The 14200-nt window shown below is 40.4% G+C and overlaps 1 protein-coding gene across 6 annotated transcripts in view; it reads left to right on the forward strand.

The window, feature by feature from the left end:
* Positions 1 to 14200, forward strand: part of SLC25A21 (solute carrier family 25 member 21) — a 274630-nt gene that overhangs the window by 139082 nt on the left and 121348 nt on the right. For all 6 annotated transcript variants that reach the window (XM_053380149.1, XM_053380158.1, XM_053380122.1 and 3 more), the window contains one exon: positions 5770 to 5818. In XM_053380149.1, the coding sequence (XP_053236124.1) occupies positions 5770 to 5818 (49 nt within the window). The remainder of the gene's footprint in view (positions 1 to 5769; positions 5819 to 14200) is intronic.

The following is a 14200-nucleotide window of genomic DNA, read 5'->3' on the forward strand; positions in this document are numbered from 1 at the left end:
TGATGGGAAAATGTGTATTGTTTCTTATCTGTCCCACCATTTTTTGCATAGCTTGCGTGCTCATTTTTTATTTTTTTAATAGGGCCCCCTTTCCATATCTGTATACATTCTTGGTTATTATGCAGAGAGTGCTGCCTTGGGAAATCAACTAACTATGCAAACCTACTGTATAATTAAATGATGAGAACAAAGAAAAGATTTTTATCCTTTCGGAAACACAGAAAGCTAACAGAATCGTGAAGTTACCAAAACATAGTTCTTGCCAATGGAAATGGAATTCATCTGATTCATTTGCTGGGAAAATGCCTGCATTAAAAATTTGTGTTGTGCAGTCTAAGAAATTAAAACTAGTGCTGCGCCAAATTTGCATGAGGTTTGGGATTTGATGCAAAAAAGAGGGGTTTGGGGGATTTCAGAAAGCTCGTTGGGGGAAAAAACTTGTCAGGCATTGGGCAGACTTGTAGACGGACCACCACTGGGAGTCTAGTTCTGGTACAAGCAGGCTGAGGTCTAAAGGTTCAGAGGCAGATGATGTGGTCACAACATGCTGTGCTCAGGTTCATGTGAGAACAAGGCCAGAAACATAGGCAATGAGTGTTTTGCATGGGTGTTGTGTTCCTGACCCCATGTTAGCAGAGCGCATGTAAGCTCCATTACGCCCCTGCCTCTGTTCCATCCCCTTTTCTGGCCACTTCCGGGTTGCAGCAATGTGTGTGGTCATGCCTCGATTGGACATGCTTAAATTGGTCGTTGCCTGTACTCAGCGTGGTGATGGACAAGTTGTGAGTGAGATACTAGACTGTTAGGGCAAGAGAGAAAGTCTTTATTAGGAATCGTTGCAATGAGTTGCCCACATTTTGCCTTGCTGATTGAGGCCTGTCATTTCGATCTCTGTATTATATTTGAAGGTAATGGATTTCATTTTAAAGAGTTGAAACAGATCATTATCTTGGAAGAACTGTTCTAGCTGCTGCTGTGCTCGGAGCACCCTTTTGTGATGTTTGGAGCACCTACCATCTCACTTCTGTGTTGCTGTTCTCGCTCTTGACTACATTTTGGATATGATATTTCCTGTGAAAAGGCATTCAGCCTCAATTTCAGCCATTCTTTATAGTGACATACCATTCTAATCATTCTGCTTATGGAATAGTTACTTGACTCTTATTAGTTTGTGACTCCCTACACCGTTTATGAATTTTGACAAGTAATTTTTATTTTCATAATTAAACATATATACAATCTAGATTACATAAGTTACTTATAACATTGCTGTTACCAAAGTCATAAACATAATACATACTTATTTAGAGCTCTGCCGAGCTTTGGACTTCCCTTCACTTCATTGGTAAGTATCAGATAATAACAAAAATTACGTGTTTTATCTACTTTACAAATTTGTCGAACACTGTTAGAGTTGTTCTATTCCTGCCCGAGTTGTCAAAGTTCTATACTTATCTCTTATATATACCAGATATTTATTCCAATTTTCATAGAACTTCTGATCATCTTGGTCTCTTAGTCTTCCTGTTAATCTAGCTAGTTCAGCATAATTTATCATCTTAATCTGCCAGTCAATTATGGAAGGTGTTAATTCCGTTTTCCAGTTTTGGGCTAACATGGTTCTAGCCGCCGTTGTGGCATATAAAAATAAATTTTTATCTTCTTTTTTGATTTCTTTATCAACAATTCCTAATAAGAAAGCTTCAGGTTTTTTGGGAAAAGTATACTTAAAGATTTTTTTGAGTTCGTTATAAATCAATTCCCAAAAGCCTTTTACTTTACTACATGTCCACCACATGTGATATAGTTCACCGTCTCCCTTACCACATTTCCAGCAATTCTTAGTCTTCAATTTGTAGATTTTAGCTAGCTTCACTGGTGTAAGGTACCACCTATAAATCATCTTCCAAAGGTTCTCCCTTAATGCCATACATGCTGTAAATTTGATGTTTACGTTCCACAATTCTTGCCACTTTGCAAAATCAATATTATATCCTATGTCTATGGCCCACTTTATCATGGCCTCCTTCACCATTTCGTCTTTTGTATACCATTCTAGTAAGAGGTCATACATCCTTGATAATAATTTATTTTTTCCTTCTATGATTTCCACATTGAATTTAGATTTTTTGTCTTCAAAACCTAGCTTCCTTTTATCTTCTTTTAATAGGTCATTCACTTGGTGGTACTGCAACCACCCCGTGAGCACATTCTTTACTTCTTCGTAAGGTTTAAGCTTTACCCCCTGTACTGTTTTATTAGTAAGTTCTTCGTAGGTAGCTCTTTCCCTTTCCATGTTAGTTTTTTTAACAGTTAGAACATTTATTGGTGAAATCCACCATGGGGTTTTCTTTTCCAGCAGGTTCTTATTTCTTTCCCATACTTGGAATATAGATCCTCTAATTATATGATTAAGGAAGCCTCTATGAACTTTTACCTTTTCATACCACAGGTACGAGTGCCACCCGTACCTGTTGTCAAAGCCCTCTAAATCTAGAATGTCGGTATTCTCTAACTTTATCCATTCTCTTACCCACGTTAGGCAGGCCGCTTCATAATATAAACTCAGATCTGGTAAAGAGAAACCCCCTCTTTCTTTTTTATCTACCAATATTTTCATTTTAATTCGAGGTCTTTTTCCCTGCCAGATGAATCTCGCTAGGGTCCTTTGCCATTCTTTGCACCGATTTAATCCTTTCAAGACTGGTATGGTTTGGAACAAAAATAGCATTCTTGGTAGAACATTCATTTTGATAGCTGAGATCCTCCCTAAGAAGGAAAGTTTTAATCTCTCCCAGATTTCTAGATCTTTTTTGATGCCCTTCCAGGTAGCCTCATAATTATCTTTATATAGATTTATATTTTTCGCTGTAATCCACACTCCTAGATACTTTACCCTCTTCGCAACCGCAATTCCCGTCCTTTGTTCTAAGTCTATTATATCTTCCTTGGCTATGTTTTTTGTTATCATTTTAGTTTTATTCCTATTAAGCTTAAGACCTGCCACTTCTCCAAATTCTTCTAATTTCTGTAGGGCTTCTGGCAAACTATTCTTAGGGTCTTCCAAAGTTAGTATCAAGTCATCCGCAAATGCTTTTATTTTAAATTCCTTGCTTCCTATCTTAATTCCTTTAACTCCTGATGATTCCCTTAATTTTTTGTTAAACACTTCTAACACTGTTATAAATAACAAAGGAGATAAAGGACAGCCTTGTCTGGTCCCTTTGGCAATGTCAAATGCCTCCGAAGTACTATTATTTATTATAAGTTTGGCTTTCTGCTCTTGATAGATAGCCTCAATACCTCTTCCAAAACCTTCACCAATTCCCATCATTTTAAAATTTTCCTTCATAAAACGCCAGGAGACGTTGTCAAATGCCTTCTCGGCGTCAATGAAGACCAACGCCGCCTGCTTATCTATTCTACTGTCCAAATATTCGATAATATCTATCACGTTTCTTAAATTATCTTTTAATTGTCTCCCCGGAAGGAAGCCGGTTTGGTCTTTATGAATTCTTTTATTTAAAACTTTTTTTAACCTTTCCGCCAATATGTCTGCGAACAGCTTATAATCATTATTTAGTAATGAAATAGGTCTATAATTTTTTACCTCTAAGCTGTCCGCATCTTTTTTAGGAATTAAAGTAATATATGCTTCTTTCCAGGTATTTGGAATTCTCCCTTCCTTTAATACATTATTCATAACTTCGCATAACACTGGCAAAAGTTGGTCACTTAACATTTTATAATATTTGGTTGAGATACCATCTGGCCCTGGCGCTTTTCCTATTTTCATTTTTTTTATTGCTTTCCTGATTTCTTCCTCCGTAATTGCCCGGTTTAGGTATTCTCTTTCTTCAATCGTAATCTGTTGTAGTTGGTATTTTTTCAAATAGTCATCTATCTCTTTATCTGTCTCTCTTCCTGTTTTATATAAATCCTTATAATATCTCTGAAATGTTTTCTTTATCTCTTTCGGATCTTCCACTGTCCTTTCTCCAACCCTTATCTTACATATCGTATTTTGTTTTTTCCTCTCTTTTATCTGCCATGCTAAATATTTCCCCATCTTATTTGCTGATTCAAAGTTCTTCTGTTTCAACATTTTAATCCTCCACTCAATCTCCTGATTCACTATCATAGAGAATTGGGCTTGTAGCATCCTTAAATTTTGTTTTATTGTCTCATCCCCTGGTTTAATAGTTAGCTGTCTTTCATTCTCCATGAGCAGCAATAGAATTTCTTCTTTCTTTTTCTCTTTTTTCTTTCTTAAAATACTATTTTGCTGAATTAAGAAGCCCCTCATGACGGCCTTCCCTGCATCCCACACCGTTTCCAGAGGAGTTTCTTTATTCAGATTCCACTTGAAATATTCCTCAATTGTCTCTTTTGCTTTATTTACTATCCTATGGTCATTGAATAAATTTTCATTCATTCTCCATCTTAGTGATCTAAAGTCTTTTCCTTTTATTTCCATATAGACTGGATTGTGATCAGATAGAGTTTGTGGGTGAATTTCTGCCTTAATTACTCTCTGTGTCAACTCCTTCGAGATCCACATAAGATCTATTCTCCCCCAACTTTGATTTGGATTTGAAAAGAATGTAAATTGTTTTGACGTGGGATTCTTAAATCTCCATGCGTCAATTAGACCCAAATTTTCCACTAACTCGAAGAAGGTTTTCGGTAGTTTACCCTCCCTCACTTCCTCTTTTCTTGTTGATCTATCTATGTTTGGGGAAACTACTCCATTAAAGTCTCCCGTTTATGAATTTTGAATCAGTTTGATAGTGTTATATAAATATTGTCAATATATTATTAGCCTACGTGTTGCTTGATGTTGTTCAGATTGCTGATTGAAGGAGCAAGGGTCCTGGGCTCTACTGCCTGGATCCCTGGTTTTACTGCTTTAGCAACTCACAAAACCTTTCCTTGGTAGTCTTTCATGATGGCTCATATATATAGGCAAACACTGACAATGTTGCTGCTACAGCGCCATTTTTTAGACCTGTCTTCTCCCTTCCTTCCTTCTCACAGTCAGTTAGGGTCACAATGTGATATTATCCCCATGCTATCACAATCATTTAGTAAGCCCACAACTTACATGGGGGTTATGTTCTGCAGGTCATGCCTAAATCCAAAATTGTGTATAGTCAAAACACATTGGGTTCAATAGTGGGTGGGACTGCCAAAGTCATTTTTCAAGGAATCCCCCCCCTTCCACAAACTTTATTTTTTGCCGCACACATAAAGCTGAATGCGCCCAAGTTAAATGTGCCTAAATTGCAGGGTTACTGGAATTAGATGTGGTTATTTGATGATATCATGGAGGGCACAGAAAGGCCTCCTGTTCTTCTGATCAAGAAGGATCACGCTCCTATTCTCCAAGCAACTGAGAGGTGTTCCCTATGCTGTAGAGGAAATAGGACATTCCTCTTTCCTCATTTCCGCCCTGCCAGCTCAAACCACTTAGGATTTCAGCCTAATTTCTGGGATGACAATTTCTTGGCTCAAATCTCAGAGTTGAGAGCATTTTTTAAAAATGTGGGGTTTTTGTTTTTTGCTTTTGTTTTGTTTACAAAAATTCACCTCTTCACAAAACTTTCCCTTATCTCCCAAAGAAGATCCTTGGAGAATGTTAAGAAGAATATGCAATGCCTTTGTGTCATAATTGTTCTCTTCTCTGAGCACATTTTGCATGGGAACACTTTATACTTCAATAATTGTAGAGATCAAATGTATTTACCAGGCTTCTCTATCATCTTACAGGTCTTGTAGAAATTTGTCTGATGCACCCCCTCGATGTGGTGAAAACCAGGTAAGGTTCTGCTTGAACAAGTTTTATTGACACTGGAAGACATCCAAATTGGAAGCTGTCAGAACTTAAAAAGCTAGAACTTGTCCAAGTAAGATAACTTCTCCCTTTAATGGCATTTATATTTACTTACTGTTTTTCATAGCATTTGACAGGCAGAATTTGAATAGCATGATGCATTTCTGCTTGGAGGTCATCTGGAGGTGCTAAATACTTCTTTATTAAATGTACTCTTCATGTGACAGCCTGAGATCCTATTCTATTAAAAGTGAAGCGGGGAGGCAGCATGGTTATATTTTCTTTCCTACCATATTTATCATGTGAAGTAATGTTTTGACTTGAAACTAGAAATGTCATGTTGCCTTAAAAATAATATTGATGGTAAATGTGGCCTGAGACAGTTAATCGTGTTTTCAAAACTCAGCAAAAATGGGATTTATTTTTTTCCAAACCTGTATTTGCACATGCCTGTTGGGTGGTTTCATGCTTGCTACCTATCGGGCACATTCAGTGACTTCCAATCATACATTTGTGGCTGGGCAATTACACTGGCTTGTCAGTTTGGAAAAACACTAGCCCAAACATTTCATTTCAAATAATCATCATAATTGTTGTTGACCTCTGTCTGTCTCAAAAGACAATGAAGGGTGCCTCCAAGGCTGAAGTCAAACCGCTGCATTAGCAGCACCGGTGACCTCCCTAGGGTGCAAGCCTGGGCAGGGTGTATGGGGGTCCTGGGCTGCCCAGATGATAAGACCCTCTGATCTTGCAGCTGGGTGTTCTGCAAGAAGTTGGAAGAAACTGTTTGTACTTTTACATTTTGCTGCTTATCGTTTTTGGAATATGTTGGCAGCTTTGGAGCGCTCCTCAACCAGTGTACAGGAAAAGCAGGATATAGAGACATCCTCATCTCTTTTGGGCAACCAAAAAGAGGCAACCAAAATGGTCAAAGGCCTGGAAACGATGCCTTATGAGGAACGGCTAAGGGAGCTGGGCATGTTTAGCCTGGAGAAGAGGAGGCTAAGGGGTGATATGATAGTCATGTTCAAATATATAAAAGGATGTCACATAGAGGAGGGAGAAAGGTTGTTTTCTGCTGCTCCAGAGAAGCGGACACGGAGCAATGGATCCAAACTACAAGAAAGAAGATTCCACCTAAACATTAGGAAGAACTTCCTGTTCGACAGTGGAATTTGCTGCCAAGGAATGTGGTGGAGTTTCCTTCTTTGGAGGTCTTTAAGCAGAGGCTTGACAACCATATGTCAGGAGTGCTCTGATGGTGTTTCCTGCTTGGCAGGGGGTTGGACTCGATGACCCTTGTGGTCTCTTCCAACTCTATGATTCTATGATTCTTATTCCCTGTGGCTCACCACAGGAAGGGCCATAGCCCAGAAAGAAGAACAGTAGGACCCTAGTAGAGGTGTTCAAGGTCCCGGGTATAATCCCAAGCATTTCCCGGTAGAGTTGGGAAAGGCCTTGAGAGCTGCTGAGCTAGAGGAACCGATGGTCTGACTCCATATTCCTATGCTGCTGCTGGCATGGCAACTCTGAATGTGATCTGCATCACTTTCAAACATTTTGATTCATACAAAGTGTACTGCCATGTGGAAGTATTTTTCCTGCAAACAACATCCTGTGCATATAAAAATAGATTATGAGGATGAAGGGATCCAAATCTGCCTAATCTTCTGCCAGCCATGCTAATATTTGGGCTATATCTCAATAGCGGAGCCGATGCTTTGCATGCAAAAGGTTCCAGGTCCCATCTCAGGCAGGTAGGGGTGGGAAAGACTCTCCTCCCAGAGAGTAGCTCTTAAAAATGTATGAATGAGAGAGAGAGCATGAAAACAGACATTTGCCATCTGAAGTGATTTCAGATCTACTTATAGCCCTGCAAGTACTATTTTGCTCTTTTTGTAGGTTGGACCATAGGCAAACCATGATGAAAAATATTTTGAGTTGAAGAATCCCATAAGGATTTAAGATTAGAGTGAGCATAGGGACACAATAATGAAGCAACTTTGGCCAGCTCACTTTTAACCAAATTACATTAAGTAAGCACTCCTGGGTTTTGAGAGTTTTTTTTTTTATGTATTGCATTATCTAGCTTTCATAGCTTGCTACTGCCTGCTACTTAAAACAATACTCTAGGTCAAAAGCTTTTGGACTGAACATGACTGAACATGTTCCATAGCAAGAGCCCATTTCTAGCAAAAGACTAATCTCACATTTATTTCTACCGGCTATTCTGTTCCAGTTTATTCTTGTGTCCTAACTTCTGATGTTTTGGCCTTATTAGAGTAGCTGTGTTTCCTACATGTGTTTCTGATCGCTTTCCAGCTGTTGTTTTGTAAGTGCTTTTGCCCTCTTTGATTCTTTGCATTTTTTCTAGTTAAGTAAGCACTGCCGAAATTTATTCCTAAAATGCTCAAGTTCAAGGTAGTTATTACTATCTGGTTCTTCTTTGTTTCACAATGGTGACCAATTTTGGTGGTCTTGTTAAATAGCGTATATTGTATGTAGATAGGACAATTCATAAGCCCTGTGCCAAGTCTGAAGTGTATTATTCATTTATTCATTCATTCTTTTATACATACTGTTATTGGTCTTTATTGAGTGCCATTATACTCCATTATAAGATTCTCTAGTTGGCCATCTGTTTTTAGCATTCAGAATACGTTTTCTTATAAGATCTTTTGTTTCAAACTTCCCACCATTGGACTTTATCTGGCTTAGGGTCATTTCAATGTGGATGTCTTCCAAGGTGCCATCATTTGCTTGTTGTTTTGCTTCCACTTAGAATTGCTTAGAAATTAATATGGGCGTGTTGACTAATAATTCCAACTCAGTAACCTGTTCCAAGTTAACTCTTGCCCCCAGACTGAAGAATGCTGTTGAAATGCAAGCTAAACATATGATTTATTCTAACAAGTTTCTAGTTATCTACAGAGATGACACCAAAGGTCTGGGTGTTGATTTTGGCCAATATTTTCTTAGGTCACCCTGCAGATTGGCTCCGCCAAGACTCTGTTGAACAGGTGGCAGAGCATGCTAGGCACAAGAAAAGTTTGTTTTGCCACCATTGTTTAGCTGCATTGGTTTACTGATTGTTGAGGTATTGTGTGTTGAGATGAACAAAAGACTCCTCTATCAGAGTAGTAGCAAAGTAGGTGTCGGTGGAGCAGGGCGGGGGGACTTGTATATTACAAAGCTGCTTGGGGCATGGAGCCCCTTTTGAGATTCCTGGCAGTGTTTTCCAGGGTAGTGTTTCACTCCATAGGCGTGCATAGCAACCAATCACATATATGGGGAAAAGGAGGGGTGTGTGACTTGAAAGACACAAGCAGAGTGGAGGCTAAGTGTTTTTCCTGCAGCTGATCCCTGACACTAAGAATCAAGGCTTCTCTTATATTTACTGCGCGGTCATTGGATTTTTATTGGTCACACTAAAGTATTCTGTAATGTCAGGAGCTGGTTTTTTATATACAGATGGTTTCACAAAGCCATAGGTGTGACCATGCTAGTATGTTGATCATCACATCTTAGTGGGACGCGGGTGGTGCTGTGCTCTAAACCACTGAGCCTCTTCGGCTTGCTGATCGGAAAGTCAACGGTTCGAATCCCCACAATGGGGTGAGCTCCCGTTGCTCTGTCCCAGCTCCTGCGAACCTAGCAGCTCAAAAGCACACCGGTGCAAGTAGATAAATAGGCACCACTGTGGTGTTTCTGTGCGCTCTGGTTTCCATCACAGTGTTCCATTGTGCCAGAAGCGGTTTAGTCATGCTGGCTACATGACCTGGAAAGCTGTCTGTGGACAAACACCAGTTCCCTCAGCCTGAAAAGTGAGATGAGCGCCGCAACCCCATAGTCACCTTTGACTGGACTTAACCATTCAGGTGTCCGTTACCTTACCTTTTTTTAATTGCATCTTGCTCTTTCAACAGCTCACCCAAACCATGGTCAGCTCCAGACAGGTTTGAGGGGACCTTACCAAAGTGCTCTTTAGTGGTCCTGCTCCTATCTGGTTGAGTCCTAGTGGGAAGCAGCAGGCAGCAGCAGTGCTTTGAATCAGCACTGAATGTCATTGTTTAAATTTTCTGCAGTGCCCCTAATGTATTTCTCCAGGACATTATATGAAAATAAACTGGTCCACCACTGATAGGTGATTCAATGGACATACCGTATTTTTTGCTCTATAAGACTCACTTTTTCCCTCCTAAAAAGTAAGGGGAAATGTGTGTGCGTCTTATGGAGCAAATGCAGGCTGCGCAACTATCCCAGAAGCCAGAACAGCAAGATGGATCACTGCTTTCGCAGATTCAGAATATTTTTTGTCTTGTTTTCTCCTCCAAAAACTAGCTGCGTCTTATGGTCTGGTGCGTCTTATAGAGCGAAAAATACGGTATTTATTTGTTTTTAATGTGGGGAGGGAGGACATACATCAGTGGCGGGCCCTGCTGGTGGTGTTTGGGTCCTGGCAGCTACCTCATATTGCAACATACTGATGAAAATCACCCACTTCTTCCTTCATATATTTGCTGTGGTGATGTGAGCGTCTGCAATCTATTGATGGATGGATGCAATAGCTGGTCAAATTAAGAAAGATAGGAACCACATGGACAGGCTTAATCCTTTTTGTGAAATTCAAGCTTCCATCAGTTTAGGACACTACCTGATATAGCTAAGTAGATAACACAGTTTCCAATTATTACATGTAGAGTCCCCCCAACCCAAAATGGCAAATAGTCATAAGTGTCATGTGTAGGATAAGAAGATGCATGTGAATTTCTGAGCATCTCTCCATAATAAATTCATCTGCCCCCACCACTTTCTCAGATATACGGTAGTTTAATCTGAGTTTTTTTTAAAAAAAGCTCAGCATACAATCCTGTTTTAGACAGGCCTAATATTTGGTGTTCTCTCACTATATCCGTATGGACTACATTTTGATAATTTTATCAATTCCTTAATTTGAAATATTTTTAGTTCACCCTTCATCAAGCATCCCCAGACTGAGGACTAGAGGAATTTGAGGGTAGGAGCAACTGAGGAATAGAGATTCTTTAGTATATAGTGTGTTTTCCTTTGCTCTCTTAACGTGTTCTGTATTATATTTTATTTATGTATTTGATCTTGTTTTTGTAAAACACCCTGGAATCTCTGCAAAAAGGGTGACATGTTTTAAATAAATAAACACACCTCATAAAGTTACTGGCTGGAAGTACAGGGCTTCTAAGTTTGCATTTATGCTGCTTTCCACAACTGGTTAACCTTTCTGTATTACCATGTCCCCAGCAGCCAGAGGAGTGCCCCTGGTAATTTGTCAAGACTAAAAAGCCGGAGGGTTTCCTTCTGTAATCCACACTGGCAATTACGCCTTTGGAAAGCACATGCCAGCACAGCGTGTTTGCTTGCCCTGGTACAGTATCTCTGCTCGAGAGAGAAAGGGAAATGTTTTCTTACAGTGGAAAAAGCTGCTGTTGATTAACTCTGGTCTCAGGCTGAAGTTGCAGGCTTCATTGTGGAAACTGCACAGTTGTTTCATTTGCCCCCCACCCCCTGCAAAAAATAAATAAAATTAAAATGTTTTCTTTCATAGTGTAGCCGCACATCTATTCTTTCTGCTACGTACATGGTGAATGCAAATTCCGCATGGGGGGGGGGAATCATTATTGGCTTCTGGATAAATTACTTCCCCCGTTTTCTGCTTTGAGGATTAATCTACAGAAAAAGCAGAGGACATAAGTAGCAGGTGCTCTCTAGAATGGGTTCCTGTGGAAACTGGCCAAATTTCCATTCAGAAATCTAACTCCAATGCTCCTGGCAGTATATTTGGTCTGAATGCAATACTTAGGGAGCTGCCAAGGGGGGAAATGCTGTGCCTCTTCCAGGGTATACAATTACTAAAGGACTGTAGGGAAATTGGGTCCTCCCTTAAAGAGTGAGTATTGCGGTGAGACCTGGACAACCGACACCCTGTGTTGTGGGTGGGTACAATTGGTTAGCCACAACACCCAATTGGTAGGTCCCTTGAAGCTGGGTACAATCTGGCCAATGGGACGCAGTCCAAACGGTTTGAGGGACCTATTTATGCCCATGCATGTGTTCCAGAGCTTCCTCTTTTGGCGCGTGCATTCGGAACACCTGCCAACCTCTCCCTACTTTTAAGGCTTGTTGCGCTTGACCTTGCTATGCCGTTGTGTGTCGTCTGTCGTTGGGACAGGGGCATGGCAGGAATTTTCCCCACTTGGCTGATTGGCTGTTGCCATTTGGGTTTCGCCTGCCGCGTAGCAAATTGTCACAACTTGTAAGATTGCGGATAGGCTCTGGTTCAGGTGACAGGGATGGGATGGGAGAATGCTCTCGCCATCCCTATGTGAAGGGTATTCTGTTAAAGGAATCCAGGGACTCGATCATTTGGTCAACTCCTGTGAGGGGGTTGTGCTTGTGCCTGAGTCCAGGGGGACATTTGGGTGGCGGAGTTAGTCTGTACCTGGCTTTCCGCTTATCCAGGTGTTCACCCTTGGCTGACCTGTGCTGGTGTCCTGGGTCAGCGCTACCTGCATGGCAGGGAGCTAGTCGAACCAGAGCCTATGTAACCAGTCATTCTGTAATCAATAAAGTTGTGGCCTAAATTCTCCCAAAAACCAAACCAAAAAATTGAGTCAAGTGTGAATTTATTTAGAGGGGAGGCTTCTGGGTCTGAACACACAAAATAATGCCTTTTTTCATTGTTGAATAAGACAGTCATGTTATGTTCTTCTGTTTAATCAGAGATGTAGGCCGTGTAGGGATATAAGGGGGCAGGTAAGGCATTGTTTTAATTAGGATGACCCTCCAAGGAGCCTTTCGCCTGGTCATCTGACTACATATCCTTTGGATTTCTATTTAATCTTCCTGAGCTTCCTCTGCCTCCCTGCCTATCTGCTCTCCTTCCACTCTGCCAGTGAGCAGCGGCAAGGAGATAACTGACTGTTCATCCAGACTTCCCTGTGGCATCCTCTTCCAGGGCGCTTCTGTCCACCAGAGAGCCAAGGACCACTATCGGTCCAGAAACAGAGAAGGTTCAGTAATATTAACGCGTGTGAATATGATGCTCTTTGGGTGGGAAAAGTGGGGGGTGTTCTCCACCTCCCGTAAATATGTTATGTTTCCATTAATAATCCCTTCAGATATACTGCATGCAGTTTTTATTTGTCCATGTGAATGCAACAACTCACTTGCTGCAGCAGAGCAAATGTAGCTACGTGGGAACATAGGAAGCTGCCTTATAGAAAGCCAGACGGCTCGATATTATCAGTGCTATCAACACTGACTGACAGCAGCTCCCCAGGACTTCAAATAGGGGTCTCTCCTAACCCTGCTTGGACATACCAGGGATTAAACCTGAGACCTTCTGCATGCCAAGCCTGCATATGACTACTGTGTTGTTGTTTTCCAAAAACCCGTACATTAGGAAATCATAAAAGATATTTGGCAGGAGAAGAGATAGTGGATTATATTTACAAGAAAAATCTATTTTTTTTTAAATGGAAATTGGGGTTTGGAAGTGAGCAGATGTTGGCACTTGAGAAGAAGAAGAAGAAGAAGAAGAAGAAGAAGAAGAAGAAGAAGAAGAAGAAGAAGAAGAAGAATCAAGGGTCTGAATACAAAGGAACAGATTCCCCCCCCCCCCATGTATACATTTTTTAAAGGGGTATTTAAAACGAGCAGCTGGGAAAGGTTAAATGGGATGAAGTTGGAGACATCCATGGAGCACATAAGATATTTCAAAACAATTTAACAGAGTGACTTGGGTGGGTTATTAACAGATGTTAATGATTTGTCGGTGGTATAAAACATTAAATCGCAATCGGGGTAGACTGTGGTCATGCCTAGTTTCTTACCCAGGGACAAAAATTCAGGGTTAGACCACTGTCATGCCTGATTTCTAACCAGCAATGGAACATGTCTGAATTAAGTAACCAAGGAACCACTTTGTTTTAAAGATAAAACAAAGCCCTCCTATATTTAACTCTTTCTCCCTCCATGCAACTAAGCTAATGTGAGATAATTCATGGGTACAGCCTCTGCTTAGCATATTTCTGAAGAAGAGGGATGCCCTATCTCTTTACAAGCCAGTTTGTGTGTGTGTGTTTTTCAGTTCACTGGCGATTTAAAATTTTCTAGTACGAAAGGAGAGCGCCGCAAATGCTTGAACGGCTGTGCAACTGTAGCATTGCCAATAATTCTCATAAAAGTTGGACATTAGTGCTGTATTTAAATAAGGCCCTAAAAATAACTATTCAGCTAATGGTTGCCAAATAAATCCTGTAAATAAATAAAAAGTGAGATAATATCTTGCTTTATTAGCTTTCTGTGTGTTTTCGCCAACAGATGTAGCAC

The sequence above is a fragment of the Podarcis raffonei genome, chromosome 1 (genome assembly GCF_027172205.1).
Source record: "Podarcis raffonei isolate rPodRaf1 chromosome 1, rPodRaf1.pri, whole genome shotgun sequence".
Lineage (NCBI taxonomy): Eukaryota > Metazoa > Chordata > Lepidosauria > Squamata > Lacertidae > Podarcis > Podarcis raffonei.